The 16974-nt window shown below is 38.4% G+C and overlaps 1 protein-coding gene and 1 pseudogene across 1 annotated transcript in view; both read left to right on the forward strand.

Moving 5' to 3' along the window:
* Positions 1 to 3199, forward strand: part of LOC119417095 (neurexophilin-2-like) — a 7662-nt gene extending 4463 nt beyond the window's left edge. Inside the window, exon 2 of the mRNA XM_037684304.1 lies at positions 2357 to 3199. Coding sequence (XP_037540232.1) covers positions 2357 to 3199 — 843 coding nt within the window. The remainder of the gene's footprint in view (positions 1 to 2356) is intronic.
* A 2390-nt stretch (positions 3200 to 5589) lies between these two features.
* LOC119417302 lies at positions 5590 to 13860 on the forward strand (annotated as a pseudogene).
* The last annotated feature ends 3114 nt before the right edge of the window (positions 13861 to 16974 follow it).

Raw genomic sequence — 16974 nt, forward strand, 5'->3', positions numbered from 1 at the left:
TAACATGTTAAGATAATGTGTATAACATGTTAAGATAACGTGTATAACATGATAAGTTAACATGTATAACATGTTAAAATAGCGTGTATAACATATTAAGATAATGTGTATAACATGTTAAGATAACGTGTACAAGATAATGTGTATAACATGATAATTTAATGTTTATAACATGTTAAGCTAATGTGTATATCATGTTAGCCAATGTGTATAACATCCATCCATCCATTATCTTTTACCCACTTCTTCCTTTCTGGGTCGCGGGGGTCACTGGTGCCCATGTCTAGCCATCACTGTGCGAGAGGCCGGGGACACCCTGGACAGGTCTCCAGTCCATTAAAGGGACACATAGAGACAAACAAGACAAGCAACCATTCACTCTCTCTCACACACCTAGGAACAATTCAGAGTTAGCAATCAGCCTAACATGCATGTTTTTGATCTATGGGAGGAAACCGGAGTAAGCAGAGAAAACCCACGCATGCACGGAGAGAACATGCAAACTCCACCCAGAAAGACCCCCGGACTGGAATTTGAACCAGGGTAACCTGCTCGCTGAGAGGCAGCAGCTCTACCAGTTGCACCACCGCGCTACACGTGTATAACATGTTAAATTATCACATATAACATGTTAAATTAATGTGTATAACATGTTAAGCTAATGTGTATTGTTAAGCTAACATGTAACATATTAAACTAACGTGTATAACATGTTAAGCCTACATAAACAAAATGTTAAGCTAACGTGTGTCACAAAAGCCCGTTTACAGAATATGCCTTATAATCCTAAAATATATGGAAATGCATGTTTTATAAAGCATGCTAACTATGCTACAATAAAAAAGCCTAAAAAAGTTTTCTAGATTATCTGTCTTAAAGAACATTTATTTTCCAATTCTTTATTCGGCTCTTTGATTGCTTTAAATGTCTTGATGTGGCCCTTTGGGAAAAAAAATGTTGCCCACTGTCTTAGTGTGCTTGTGTGTGCACGACGTGAGATTGATTCAGAGAACCTGAGACAAGAGATGAAGCAGACAAAGAAGATAAATCCCTCTAAATATATTTATCCTCAAACTGACTCCAAGAAGAAAGAGAATGTGAATGTAGATGAAGAAACGCAACAACAGCACAAGACCTCATCATTCAGTCCAAAAGTTTGTTGGAATAGAAACAGGGTTATTTAGTAAAAGATGAAGAGGAGCGGGAACGAAGAAGAATCTTCACGATAAAGCCGAGACATGTTGAGTGCAGCAGTTCAATGTTTAAAAAACACTCAAATACTTTCAATACTTGTTTCACACTTTGAACGTCTGCGTTCCTGATTGATCCTGAAGTGTCCGAGCAGCGAGCAGTAGATTCAGTCCGTCACCGAGGCCACCTGAACGAATGATTGACAGATTTAACGAGGGACTGGGAGACTGTTTGAGGGCGACGAGACAAATTAAAAATTATTATTGGAAGTTTTAATCTGACCGTGCCTCCTTGCCTGAAGGAGATAACTTATTGATCCTGGCTGACATCCATTCCAGCTCATTGTTAGAAACAAAACACTGAATAATAATTCTTGGAATCGATTATTTGTCGCTGTATGAAATAGCTACAGTGAAAGTGTCCTTCATTTGTAGTCACACTGGTGGTCAAGGCTGCTGTGTCTCATACTTGCTGTCACTTTCAGTTGATTTATTATGCAAAGTCAGCGTTTGCTGCGGCAAAAAGAGGAGGAAGGAAGCACGTGTAGCAGTTCTTGAAATCGTCACCACTTTGGGAGTTAAAGATGTTTAAATGCCTTTCACCAGCTCTGTAGCAGTTGATAGTGGTAAGGTAAATAGGCGTTGCATTGCCTCTTTGTGTTTTTTTTCATCTTCAACCGAGTCAACTTGCATGTGTTTGCCTGCTGTTGCATTATATATTCAGCACGATGTTTGTTTCTAAAACCTACACTAAAACTTTTCAGGACACAGAATTCTACAGGAACTGATTTATAAACTTTCTCTACGATTACTTTCTGAGAGTTTCATTAAAATCCGACCTGTGGGTCGTGGGATGTTTTGCTAACAGACATGCAGGTGAACACTTATACACACAAACAGCAGCCCCTTTGCCTTCAGTTGAGAGTAAAACACTGGACTGTACACATTAATGTGCATAAGTCTTCAGCCGTCCCTCGTTTCCTTAAAATTATTTTCCAAGGAGTCAGCCATATTTGAAGTCTTTTGAAGTGAACATGATCAGCACTTCTTCGGGGGGTTTTTTTTGTAGTTTTTCTTTGGACTTTACATATTTTCTGTTTACTGAAGAAAGTCTGGTTTGCAAAGAGAAGCTCATGTTTGATAATCTAGACTTTTTTTCTGTACAGGTGCAAGAGTCATCCAAAGCTCTAGACCTAAAGAGCGAACGGTGGCGGGAGGGTGAAGCAGGAGGAGAAGATGCGGACGGAGCAGCTTTGAAGGTTAAACACGTCTCCAAAGACTTACAGATCATTTCCACCAAACACAAAACCCCCATGTACGGCTCGCTCGGTCCCTACGGCTGGCCTCAGAACTTCTCACAAGCCCCCGACCAGTTCCTGTACCGACCTCCTCCCAAATCTAAGGTTCCTGCTAAAAGCTCCCCGAAGGCCAAGAAGATCCTGGGCTGGGGGGACTTCTACTTCAATGTGAAAACCATGAAGTTCAGCCTCCTGGTGACGGGGAAAATTGTAGACCACATCAACGGAACGTTCAGCGTCTACTTCCGCCACAACTCATCCCGTCTGGGGAACATATCCGTCAGCATCGTCCCACCGTCCAAAGCTGTAGGGTGGGAGGTTCTGGACCGTCCAGCTCAGAGCAGCCAGGTCAAAAACTCAGTCCTGTTCCCAAATTTGACATCCCAGGTCTCCAGCCCCCCTCAGTCCACCAGCTCCGCTCCCCCCGAACATCAAAAATACCAGCGGGACGTGATGATGGTGACTGAGCTCAACTGCCGCATTGAGTACCAGAGAACCAACCGGTCCAAGAAGACCAAGCCCTGCATGTATGACCCGGGACAGACCTGCTATTCTGAAAACACACAGTCCCAAGCAGCCTGGATCTGTGCCAAGCCCTTTAAGGTTATCTGCATCTTCATCGCCTTCACGGGCACGGACTACAGGCTGGTGCAGAAAGTCTGTCCAGATCACAACTTTCAGACAGATCCAAACCAGCAGCACCTGGGATGACGAGCTCCGACGCTCTGAAACTGTTTAAACTGTACATTCTTTTTACATTTAAACCCTGCCTCTCTTTTTTTAATAGGACTGACAACTTAGTTTAAATCTTTAAAACCCACAATGAACACAGTGAGAGCAGTTTTATCCCAAACCTTTTGTTTTAAAGCACATGTGTCTGAAACTGCTCTCGTCAGCCTAATTATCAACAACTTTAAAACTTTTTCCAATAAATTGACTCTGCTGAAGCTGTTTCACTCAAAATTTACCGACATATATTACCGATTTCTTTAATTTCTTAGTTTTTCATCAAGAGAGAATCCTGTACATATTTAGAAACATGTTTTTTTTTAAATTAACGACACAAACTGATTGCAAGTATTTTACCTATTCAAGGACTTATGTTTTGGCAGTTTTAAAGTAGCTACTTTTTGAATGTTTTTTTTAAAGACTGGGATAAAACAGACGTTTTACTTGTTTTATCAGTGACACAATGTATGCATGTCCCTGGCCCTCTTCCAGTAGGATCTCACATTCACCCTTAGAACCAAGGAGGTTTTCATTTCAGACTTCACGCTGTCACCAACATGTTTTCTCTGGCAGGCATTATGGGTAAGTACTTTTGTTTAATAGTTCATAAAATACAGATGCAATAAATGACTTTATGGATTTTTTTCCCTGCATGTTCGAGCTGTTTATTCACTTACTGTTGCAAACTTAGACCAGCGTGTCATCCCAGCTTGCCTGCAGAACTGTCTGATTTTAAAATGTGTGTGCGCTGGATTAATTTTTAAATTCTGAGCAAAACTAAAAACAATTATTCATCCAATAATTTTGAAGCTTTGTAAAAGATTGAGACTATGCCTTGGACAAGACTTCAATTCAAGGGTTAGAAAAGATCAAATCAAATCAGCTTTATTTATAAAGCTCATTCAAAACCACTTGTGTCGACCAAAGTGCTGTACAATAAACACACTGAAAACACAGATATAGTCTCGGAGTTGTTGCGAGTGACTCAAAGCTGTCTCGATTTAGTTTCCTTAACTTTACAGCACAATATAGAACAGAAAAACACAGACCGTGACCGTTGTTAAAAGCAGAGGGGATGCTTCACAGTGTAAAACGTGGCTCTGCTTTAACTTTGTTTTAGATGTGTTGCACATATTAAATTCAAAATGATCTTATTAAAAATACAGAACAATTTCTTAGTTTCAGCATTTAATGTCTATTATGTGTTCCACTGTAAATAAAATATGGGTTTATGGAAATTTATAGATTTATTTGGGGGGAGTGGTGGTGCAGAGGTTAGAGAAGGTGGGCCTGTAATTGGAAGGTCACCGGTTCAACTCCCCAGACCAAAAACATCAAAATGTGGGTGGGAAAGGTGAAACACCCACACCTGCTTTCACCCTCATTTACCCCACCATGTGCCCTTGAGCAAGACCCTTAACCCCCATCATCTGCTCCCCCAGGTGCCCTAGATAGCAGCTCTCTGCTCCACACAGAGGGCTGTGGTAGCTCAGTGTTCTGTGGTTGTGTCAGGAAGGACATCTGACATAAAAACAATAGTTGTTACTTGTTGTTTTTCTTTTGGCTGCTCCCGTTTGAAGAAGGACAGATGAGTTAAGAAATTTAATTTGATGCCATGCACAGATTCATGAACAAGCAGAAAAAATTAAACATCTGCTAACCCAGAAGTGGTACTGGATCTTTTTCCAGTAAATGTCATGAACGTAAAAGATGAAAGAAGACTTCCATTAACATATATTTCTATTTGAATGTGTCTTTTGGGCCAAAGTAGCCTGCAGTTACACAAGAGTCATGCAGCTAGAAGGTTTGGACGGAGACAAATCTCACCTGAGCAGCCTTCCTGCAGTTTCCATGTTCTCCATAACAGCTTCACTGAATCACGTTTGTTTGTTGCACTGCTTTTTATTTGATGGCTTGTTTAAAACATCAAAAGACACATTATCTTTTTTTTTTCTATCTCCTTTTTTCTAAAGCCTTTGCTGAAAAGTGTCAGTAATTTTGGATGATAGGAGTGTTTTCTTCTTTCCCTCTCACTCGAGTTCAGTTCTTCAAGATGGTTTCAAAAGACACCAAAGGAGCAATCTCAGATAACAACAACAAAAATGAAAAATCCAAGATTTTTTTTAAATCTGTCTTTAAGCGATACAAAACATCAAAAATAACTTTTTTTTTTAATTATTATGAAGAAGAAATAAAATTATATTACAACATTATACTGGATTTTTCACATATTTTTGTGTTAAAATGTTTTAGACTCATAATGACTTTTTTTCTGATCCCTGTGTTCATGCTCTCCCCCATGATACAGCTCCCTCTTCCTCAGAGGTTCAGATCTTTAGGAAGAGAGGGTCAGATCACCTCTGAGTTACCCAGATGAAGCCTCTGCAGCGGAGGCGGATGGACGGGGCAGGAGAACTTTCCCAGGAAGACCCAGAAATGTGTAACCTCCTGCAGCAGGAGAAAGACAGACGGTGTCGAAGACATGAGCTCATCACATCAGAGGTGAGACTGACAAGAAAAAAAATTAAAACACGTTAAAAAAAAGACAGGAAGGAGCATGATCTGATATGTGGTGGTCAAGAGTGAAGGATTTAAATGTAAGCTGGAGTAACAGGTCATAGTATAGGTCCAATCTGGACTATACCTGGAGTTAAAGGGTCCTAGACTAGATTATACCCCAGATATATTGGAGTCTAGGACTATTTATACTCCTCAGGCCAGATTATATCCCCATGATATCAGCACTGTTGAGTCATATACACAAGAATTACTTACTTTTGCAACATTGTATTGGGGGTTCAGCTTTATCGGGTAAGTTAAGGGAGAAAGCTTAAAACTGAAAACTCAAAATTTGGTAATCTCAAGCCAGATGGTTATATTCTAGCCTAGAGGTGGCATAGTCTAACTTGGGCAGTTATACATCCCCATAAACAGTTTGGCCTAGAATAGTTTATCCTCCTGGCTGGGTATACTCTGGCATGGGCCAGACTATGCCTGGATTTAATTTAAGCAAGGGTTAATTTGGCCCATCACACAAAGATGTACGGGTGACAGTAAAAATAAAGTTTTTTTCCTAAAAAATGGACAACGTTGCTGCAAAGGCAGGATGTCCAATAACACAAATAAACAGTCTTTGAAAATCTAAATGACAAATACACAGAGGTGTTGGGATTTTTAAAAGACAGTGACCTGAGTCAGGAAATGACACCAAAGCATTGATAAATCTAAAGTTTAAGACCATACAACGATGAAAGCATCATTATGTGAGCATGAAAAAATAATAAATTGTAATAAACATGCTGGTGAAGATTCTCAGTCATCCAGGTCAAGGTAAATCCAGAAAAAAGGTTAAAAATAATCTAAACTGAAATTCTATTCTATTATAGCCTGTTGAGTAGATTTTCCTTCTATTAAATTTTAATAAATTTGCAGCTTCCTCTTCAGGTTTCATGTTAATTGTAACAATCATCAGTTTGTAGCAAAAACTCAAATATGTTTGTTTAAATATTTGCTCTGTACTTTGACTCTGTGTGTGTAAAATCAGCTGGTTCTGACTGGTGAACACTGAGCCGCATTTAGAAAATCATTAATCTGTTATGGTTTCTGAGGGAGTTTTCTCCACCTTTGTGTGGGTTTTCATTTTATTTAGTTTTTTAGGCAGGATTTTCTCTTTGTTTTAAGTTTTTATGGTTTCATTTTGGTTTTTGTAAAAAGGTGTCTAGTTTAGTTTACAAAGTACAACCACGGTTTCTGTCAGTTTTATTTAGAAGACCTACGTAACTCACTAAGGTCATAGTGTTTTTTTACTTTTGTTTCACTCCTGACTTCCATCTTTATTAACCAGTTGATCAAATGCTCCAGTTTGCTCTGTCCTCTTGTCTGACCATTCTTAAAAGCAATGAATTTGTTCCAGTTTTGTCATACAAATTGTGATTTGATTGATATAAAACAATATTTTTCCTTTTTCACCGACCCACCAGCTTTTGTGCTTTTGGGTCCACCTTTTCTTACCACTCACCTTAAACTAGAACATAAATTTTAGTCTATCAAGCAGATTTTATTTCTGATCACTCGTTTCAAATTGTATAGCTCAAACAAAACAACAAACAGCAGTTTATCACTCTGCAAACAATCTGTGCAATGGATTAAATATTTAACTGTCAGTATGGTTTTAATTTGGGTCATTTCTCGGTAAGCTTTAAATTTGGTTGTGAATTAAAAAAGAAAAATATATGTATTTTGGACTGGAAGATAGAAAACACAAGTTTTTCTGCAGAGTTCTTCTGCAGCACTGAAAGCACAATTCAACAGAGTTTGTGTCTCTAGGACTGAACTGTTTTCTGAAGTTTCTTTGGATTGCAGTTTTTGAAAATCACCGATGTGATCTCAGCTGTGGGGAAAAAGAGTTCACTGTTATAATTCTTCCACAATTATAAATCTGCAGCTCCATCAGTCACATGTTCTGAAAGATTTTTATCTTCAAGTGCTGTCATTTTCCACTGCAGTTCCTCTCCCAGAGGGGTCTTGTTTTTTCTACAAGAACGTTGTCAAATTAACCTATTACTTTCCTCAGTGATGTCTTTCATTCATCTCCACATTCTGAGTTGAGATGGGGGAGGAGGGGCAGTCGTGTGTGTGTGTGTGTTGTGTCAGGATGGAGTTTTCTGTCGGGGACTAGATTTAAACCTCACTAGAATGATTGAGTGATCCCCAAGCAGTGACAGGTTGAGTATAATAACGAGACTTGGGGGGAAGACGATACAGAGGAAGAGTCTGAGGAAATATGAGCTGAAGTGAAAGTAGGAGGGAAAAAAATGAAACTGACACCAGAAAAGAATTCATTTGCATTCAGTTCTTTTCTGTTTTCTCTCCCTCTGCAGTTATAGAAAACCAGTCAGTCTTTTATTACATTTATACAAATTATATAAACCCTTTTTAGTGATCTTCTCTATCACAGCAACTCACTTGGTTTGTAATGTGATTGTTTCAACTGGGTTTTGCATGAGAGGTGAATCCAAGCTCATATTCATAGTGTAGTCCATTCTCTTTGTTCAGCCTTTCTGGGTAAACAAAGACTATTTTTAGAACGTGACAATGATCTGGTTTTGTTTTCTATGTGCAGCTCGTGACAGTGCGCTTGTTTATCTTGTCAGAACTTCTGCAGCCGAGCTGCTTTGGAGGCACAGGGCTCCTGTCTGAACAATAATACTCTGAGGGACACCCTGGGCAAAGGTGCACACATGAAGGGAGCTCAGTCAATCTAAAATAATCACTGAAGGTATTTTTATCAGGGTTTTGTGAAATTGAATTGATTTGCAAATTTAAACTCTCGGTGTGGACCTGAAGGTTGTGGATGATGTCATTCAGTAAAATAAATTTCGGTAAACTTGACACACCATTGTGCAATATGATGCAACACAGCTGCACAAGAAATGGTACAAAAATATGCCATAAAATGATAATTACATCATAAACTAATATACCGTACTTGCTGCCGTACACGTCACACCGCCCTATAAGTTGCATCAGTCCAAAAAAGTCTAATAAAATGGGAAAAAAAGCATAAATTAGTTACTTCGCTGTATAAGTCGTATCTATTATGCATCACTGCTGATGCATCGGGTTTGTTATGCATCGCCACTAACCAACCAGAAATGTGAGATAGTGTGCCAAAAATCGATTGGCTGCAAAATGGCAGCCACAGAAGCATGCACGGGAGGACTTTAACAAGAATTTAACAAGATTATCACTTAAAAACAATTATTTGTTTGCTTGAAATTATAGCAAATGTGTGTTTCAGTTGAACTTTCCTTAATAAATGCACTTTAACGGTCAAATCAGCTGCCTTTTGCCTGGGCAGTGCAGTGAAATGCATCTGATTTGACGTTTGCTCCTGAAGTTCTGGAACAAGATGAAGGTTGCTTGAATGGCAAGCCAAGTGTCTCATTAATAGCCACTTTTACTTATTAATGAGACACTTGGCTTGCCATGCTTCTCAAGGGCCCTCTAGTGGCTGCAAATGGTAGTGTTTAATTTTTTTTTTTCATGTCAGAATGAATTAAATAATCAGATCTCAGCTAAAAATTGGATTATAAATATGGGGGAAAATGTATATTAGTCGCTTTGGTGTATAAGTTGCAGGACATGCAAATTTATGCAAAAAGGTGCGACTTATATGCCAGCAAATACGGTAGTATACCATATGTGCGGTACAATACAAGGATATGTGCTCTTCTTTGGTACAGTCAACTGAGCAAATGTTTTAGTCCAAGTTATATTTGCTTTAGTTGGGAATTGGCAGCAACCATCAGCTGAATGTTTTATAAGAAATAATTTAACAAAAAATATGCAGAAGTCAGAAAAATAAAGAAGGAAAACAATAGTGTGAATGCTAAATCTGCAATTTCACTAATCCAACACAACTAAATTGCAACAACTCAGTAAGAATTGATGCAATATAAAAGGTTCTGCTCACTATAAAACAGTCAAGTCTTGCTCAATGTTTGTGAACTTCTCAGATACTATGGAGGTGCTGACATCATTGACCAGATTGAGCTGTTCTGTCAGAGGTGAGCGCTCACCACCTTTTGTATGGATCCAAACCTGTGGAGCGTCAATGTGTAGCTGTACTCTGGATCTCCAGCTAACTTCGCAACCTACCCATCAGTGCTGCAGCCTCATGACTGCATCATGGGCCTGGATCTGTCTGATGGTGGACAGTGAGTAAATAAGGTATCTTTATTAAAAATGTAACAATAGCTGCTGAATCAATAAAAGCAATAAGCAGGTTTTGAAATCCTCTGGAGGAAATTTCATAGATTTGTTTTTATTTAACTGAGTGTCATGGTTTGTGATGAGCGTTATCATGTAAATATTATCCTGCTGCATTGTCTGCTGTAAATGTAACAAGAAAACACACTTTTGTTTTGTTTTTGTTGTTCAAACCTTTTCCTCTTTACAATGAATGCCATTTTTGAAAATCTAACAGTGGGATTAATGTGAAAGCTTTTGGACTCTGAGAGAAACTTTGTCACAAACGACTGGTGCTGGTGAACCCAGTGGTGCAGGCAAGCAGGCGAGGACTCGGAAATATGTAAAATAAAGAATGTATTAACAGAACAAAAGAGCAGACATGGCAGTAAAACAAAATATAGAATGGACAGGGGGTACTCACGATACAGACATGTCATCACCAGTGAACAGATAAACAACGCCAGGACAAGGACTAACACAGAAACACATACTTATATAAAGGAAATACCAATTAGACCAAGTGGTGACACCTTCGAGTAATCACAGATGCCAGAGAAGGAGAAAGGATACAAGACATGAGCACGACACAAGATGGGGCTGGATACTAGAGAAATCGAAACCCTATAAAACAGAGGATCAGGGGAAACAGACATAAACAAGACATCAGGGACAAAACCACAGCTACAATGTTTCATTGAAAGAAAAAAACAAAATGTGTAGCTTTAGCTTTACTTCCAGACACTGTATGAAGTTTATGGGTGTTACATAAAGCACTTCATATGAGTAGTGACTGTTTTTTGAGAGTGTTTTTTTTTTTCTAGATTTAGCCACTTTTCAGGATGTTTACAACTCAGCACTTGGTGAACTGGTGATAAATGCACGTATTTTAATTTTAACATCAAGATTCTCAGAGAATTAACTTTTCAGTATTTCAAAGATGATTGGATGAAGCAGTCATCCACAACATCATGACCTAACATTGAGTAGGTATTTATTTTGCTTCTAAAACAGCGATTATCTGTGAAGAATGAGCTCCTTAAGATTGTTGTGTAAGAAGCCAGCTGTAGCAGACCCTGTAGATTGCCTCTCAGTAGATTGCTTTGGTTGTTTAGCAAATCTCCTCATGGTTAAGTCACTGAGCCAACGGGTTCAGGAGGTAAACTTAGACATCCCTTTCACCAAGGACACTTTGCAGCCCTAGTGGAGGAACCCAAGGCCTTCTGGAGCCAAAGAAGGTACATAATTGCTCTTGCAAATTCTGAGTCTGCCCCAGGGTGTCCTCCAAGTGGGGCATGCCTGAGTAAACCTCCAGAGTGAGGCGTGAAATGTAGACAGGCCAGTATATCAGGAGCTTTGGCTTCTTCACCACAAACAACCAGATCAAATTCCTCATTATTGCAGACAAGTCCCTGATCTGATATCCATTTCCAATCCCATCCAATCCAGCAAGACTCCTAAATGTAACAAGGAAGCTTTTAATATGCTAAAAGAATCCACAGCCATGAAGACATACTGTATTATCTCAGTGAAGGGGACAGCAACAATAAGTACAGTAGGTTAGCCATAAATTTAATACAGGTTGTATTGATATTACATAAAGATTTATTTTGGTGGCTATAAATAGCTGAAAAACATTAAAAGAATGCACCTGCTCAACTTACAGCAGCATATTCTTTGTTAATTAGCATTTTGTTTTCTGCCATATTTCACCTAACCCACGGCTACAAGACAGACCTCCATGCCACTCCAAGCCACTTCCATTTATTTTGAGTCCATGATTTACAAGCTGAATGTTAGTTTGCCAAGCTAAGTAATGATCCAAACCAAACTTGTCAAAACTACTCTGGTAAGTAATGTTTGACACAAATTAGACTAACACTGTTGTCTTTCTCTTTCTGTATTTTTTCCAGTCTCAATCTGGTCTGACTGACTACGACCAGTTAAAGATGTCTCGCCTCTTCAGACCCAAACTGATCGTTGCAGGAACCAGCGCCTATGCTCGCCTCACTGACTGAATGAAAAAGGTTCATTCACATGTTCACATTTTACATTAGTTCACTAAAGCACCTATAAGCTGTCCTAACAAAACAAAGGAAAAGGTACAATAATAGAGTATTTAAACAGTGTTTAAGTGAGCCTGTCTGTGTGTGTTTCCGCTGTTTAAGGAGCTGAATGTGTACCTGCTGGCAGACATGGCTCATATCAGTGGCCTGGCAGCAGCTGGAGCTATTCCCATTTGAACATGGTGACTTGATCACCTCCACTACCCATAAGTCCATGCAGGGGAGCAAGGTGCATGTACAGATATAGAATAAAACATATGGCTGTTTAGTGTTTGTAAAATCCACACATAGCATAAAAATTAACATTTTTATTGACAGCTGTGCAACCATTGGTTTAGCTGCAATGTGTGGTTTGATCTTGTCACACTTCCTTTCAATCTGCAGAGCTGGCCTCGTTTTTTAACAGAAAGGTGTGCGACCCGTGGAAGCAAACAGCCCGGAGATGCTACATGACCTCTCCAAGACAGGGTGAACTTTGCCGTGTTTCCATCACTTCAAGGAGGACCGCACAACCACACCATTGCTGGGGTAGCCGTTGCTCTCAAACAGGATTGTTGGTTTTTTTTAGTTTTTTTTTTTTACCAATATTCAATAATATCCAGCAAAATCTTATAAGAGAAAGAAAAATATCCTCAGAACCAACTGAATTTGTGTATTCAACGACTACTGTGATTATCATCTGAAATATTCTGAGGTGGAGTTCCTCCTTCATGTAGGATCTGCAGGCCTCCACTCCCATGTCCAAACAGCACATTGCTCCAGTGCTGCTGAACACCAAAGCCATGGTTAATGTTCTGCTGAATAAAGGCTACACCTTGGTGTCAGGTGGGGTTTTTTATGTTAGGATTTACCAAAAAGGATCCCATTTTGATCAATTAATTAGGAACATGAAAAAACCTCTACCTTCAGTGCCTCTACTGCGCATGCCTCTCAAATATCTGATGCAATGTTTTGTTCTCGTCACTTCAATCTGTTTTGCATTCTGTTTTTATGAATTTAGATTAGTTCACTTAACTCTAACCGCAGCTGAAAGTCTAAATTTTGACCTTTTAAAGAAACACTTTTTCATGGCGTCAGCACGAAGGTTTGAGAGAAGAATACTGCCAACAAAATGCTTCATCTCCCTCCTCTTCCTTTGAGGTGGAACAGACAATCACCTGGTTTTGGTTGACCTTCGACCTCATGAGATAGATGGAGCTCGAGCAGAGAGGTGCCTGGAGTTTGTGTCCATCACAGCCAACAAGAACGCTTGGCCTGGAGACAAGAGCACATTCACACCAGGAGGACTCTGACTTGGTAAAAACAACAGCAGAAAAGTAAAAATGTGAAAGTTTTATACATTTAGAGGCAAGACGATGCAAAGATGGTGCCTTTCACTCTTTATCTGTGGGATACTGGACTCTCGACTGTCTCTCCTCTGTTGTTTTAAATTGTTTGTTCTGATCGATTTATTTGTTCCATGCAGGAACTCCAGCTCTGACTTCTCGGCAGTCTTTGAAAAGGTTGTGGACTTCATTGACGAAGGCGTTAAGATTCTGCTGGACGTAAAAAAAACAAACTGGTGAGATGGTTTCATTGTTCGGTTCTTTGTTTTATTTAAACCTACTGGGTGTCCAGTAAAAGTGACAGAATAATTTGGGGTTGGAAGGCAAATCATTGTGACGTGATGTTTGTTTGTCTGCATGTTTGCTCCCATCAGGAAACTTGGCCTCCTTTAAGTCCTTCTTGCTGAAGGACCCAGACTGGGTGGCACACATTGCAGAGCTCCACCAGCAGGTGGAGTGATTCGCCAGGCCCTTCCCAATGCCAGGATTCACAGATTATTAACCACCAGGCTGTTTGCCTCTCACATCAGCCTCCTAAACTGTGACGTAAACCATTTATTATGTTTGCATCCATCACTGGTCATTTCTGTACACTGTTATATATTCATGTGCACTATATTAACATATTCAAGTCAAGGTTCTTTATTGACATTCTCATCTCATGTGGTACATGTGATGGACACAGGATCCCAGTTACATCCAACAAAAGTATAAATTGTAAAGAACAACAGTAATAAGATCTAAGATATGAACTAAGAAATATGCTAAACTAAGAATATTCTAAGCACTAATAGTGCAAAAACAATACATAAACCCATTGCTCATTTTTATATGGTAATAAAATCCCACCCATTTGAAATGTCATACTTTTTTATATTTGTGATTGGTATATGTAAATTTTATTAAATAATTTTATAACAATCCAAATCATGTTTATGGCAGTTTTAATTTTTGGATATTTAAAGCATCTGATGTATCCATAACTGGTGGCTGGTGTATAAACAGATGCTGAATGTTAATGTATGGTGGAAAAGGAAATATATTCATTGGAAAAGTGGCAATTATTGATAAATGTCATAGTAATAAACCATTTATTTTTTGTACAGGTTATATGTGTTTTGAGTCATTTTGTTGCATGTTAATAATCTAATCTTTGATAATCGAAAAAAAAACCTTATAAAATATTTTTATTTTTTTGCATTTATCAGCAGGTTTATTCATTTGGAAGTAATTTTATTGAGCTAATGAGGCTTATTTCATCCAAAAATATATATGAAAATACATTTAAAATAAAATTAAACAAAAAATTAACTATGAAATCTTAAAGTGAAGGTGATGTTTATCAGTAGCAATACTTTCACAGTAGCCACTTTGTCTAATATGTTTTAATTTTCAGGAAGAGTACAGTCATTTATGTGTTTGTTTGTTTGTTTGTTTGTTTGTATATCATTTTGTCAACAAATCCATCTTAGAGCCAAGAGGTTTTTTTTTTCTGCATTTAGGGAAATTTACATCATCTATGTGTGGCATTAAAGTGTCAGCATATTGCACAACACTAAAAGCCAAATATTTTCAGCAACACAAACATGTTTCTCTGTTTTGATTTCTGACAGCTGGGATTTGGTTTGTATTGTGGATAAGTGATGAATGGAAATGTGTAAAACATCCTACCCTAATTAGAATTAAAAAATGTAGCCTGTAAATATTTACATGTGCCATAAACACCTGCTTCTGATGAAAGCAAACTAACTTATTTTTGTAATTTTAGAAAGAAGGAGCCTCTGTGGTTTTATAAACACTGAACAGCTGGAATTTCCTCCGGTCATTTCCTCTCTCCGTCTATTTTCAGAGAACTGCACAGAAAAAAAAAAAGCTGATCCCAAGACGGTTGAGACAGGAAGAGAGGCGCGTCAGAAATTTTTGTTCTAAATTAGTTTTGAAAGGCCTACTTCATGAGATTTTTTTGTTGTTTTTTTTACTAAATCTCAAACATCTGAGTTATTCAGTTTCACTTCTTAGACCAGAACAACTGTCAACCACAAATTTCAAGCACTGATTTGGCAATATTTAAAAAAAACATATGAAAAACCATCCATTTGGAAAAAATAATCTGTAGTTACTGAACGACCAAAACAATAAATAAGAACAAACTATTACAGAGAATGACTTGACACTGTAGTGGACTAGGCCTGATGTCAAAACTGACCAGATAGACAGAAACTGTCATTTCATTGATTTGAATCCAGAAATACAGTTTGACCCATCCTGAGACTTTCTTTCTTGAATTAATCAAGTGGAAAAGACAATTCTCTATGATCATTACTATTTTACAAATGTTTTGATAATCAAATTGTGTTAGTTCAAACAATGTTTACATGTTGAAGTGAACTACTCATTTTTATTTACTTAAACAGTAGTAATGATTTTTATTCCTCAATTCAAAGTGAAATCAAGTTAGAGTACATTACAGAGTAATGATTCAATTTTTGATCGTCTGCTTTGAAGTGAGCAAATTTGTAAGTGTGTTAGAGTTCAGGTTTCGGTCAACTAAAAAGTTTACTGAAAAGAAATGTCATGTTTAACTTTTACAGCAAGATACCTGAGTAGAGACGCCACTAAGACTGGTTTTTCCATGATATCTTTCTGTCTGTTCTTAAACAATCCTTGACTTTCCATAACACCTTACATCACAAACCACACCTCTGTTCTGGTCCATCGACCAATCAAAAAGCTCTCAAATGAACCGGAAGTAGAGCCCATTTAAATGTGGCACTTCTCAGTTCACCAGGAGAGTTCAGAAGAGTTCTTGGAGTTCACAGAGAGTTCAGCTCAGTCTTGAAGCTGCTGTAAGCTCTGTCTTGAAGATGGAGTGAGAGTTCAGGAGTTTTGGAATCCAGAATGCAGAGAGTTTGGGAGTTCCTGAATGCAGAACGCGGGCATTCAGGATGCTGTTAAACCAATCAAGCTGAACCAGAGACGATTTTGGGAATTATAACTTCTGTTTGGATAACCTCGCACGACTCTCGAGGTATTTAGCTGTTCTCACTGAGACGCTGAACAGTGGTTGGAAGTGAGACTCCACGCCGGAACTGATCTATCTTCCGAAAAGGTAAAAGTCGACCTTCACCAAAAGTGTACTGTTGGGACAAGCTGATTTCCGAAGGAGCGTGCACGTTCTGGTTAAAACAGACAAATTCCCTCACACATCTCTCTGTAAGATAAATCTCAATTTTCCATCTTTAAACTCTCCTTTCTGCTAGAAAATTAATCCAGATGTTTTCATTAATGTTTGTGGTGAAGCAACGGAAAATCATGGCCGTAGGGTTTTCCTGGTTGTAAAGCTGATTGACTATGTCATTATTTTCATATCCTGCCAAATTAAAGTAAATGTTTGATGTTAAACTTTGATTCTGTAAATAAATGGCCACATTCATTTTGATGGGTCAAAGATAAAGAACGTCTCACGTTACATTTCATTAAATTCAATGCACGTTTATATTCAGTCCAGAAAGATGAAGAATCCGTTTTAATTGATGAATATATCTCAGCATCTGTTCATCTACAACACTTCATATTCACATGAACTTGGTAAATAAATGGTTTCACTGCAGAAAAA

The sequence above is a fragment of the Nematolebias whitei genome, chromosome 11, assembly GCF_014905685.2.
Source record: "Nematolebias whitei isolate Nwh7 chromosome 11, NemWhi1, whole genome shotgun sequence".
Classification (NCBI taxonomy): Eukaryota; Metazoa; Chordata; class Actinopteri; order Cyprinodontiformes; family Rivulidae; genus Nematolebias; species Nematolebias whitei.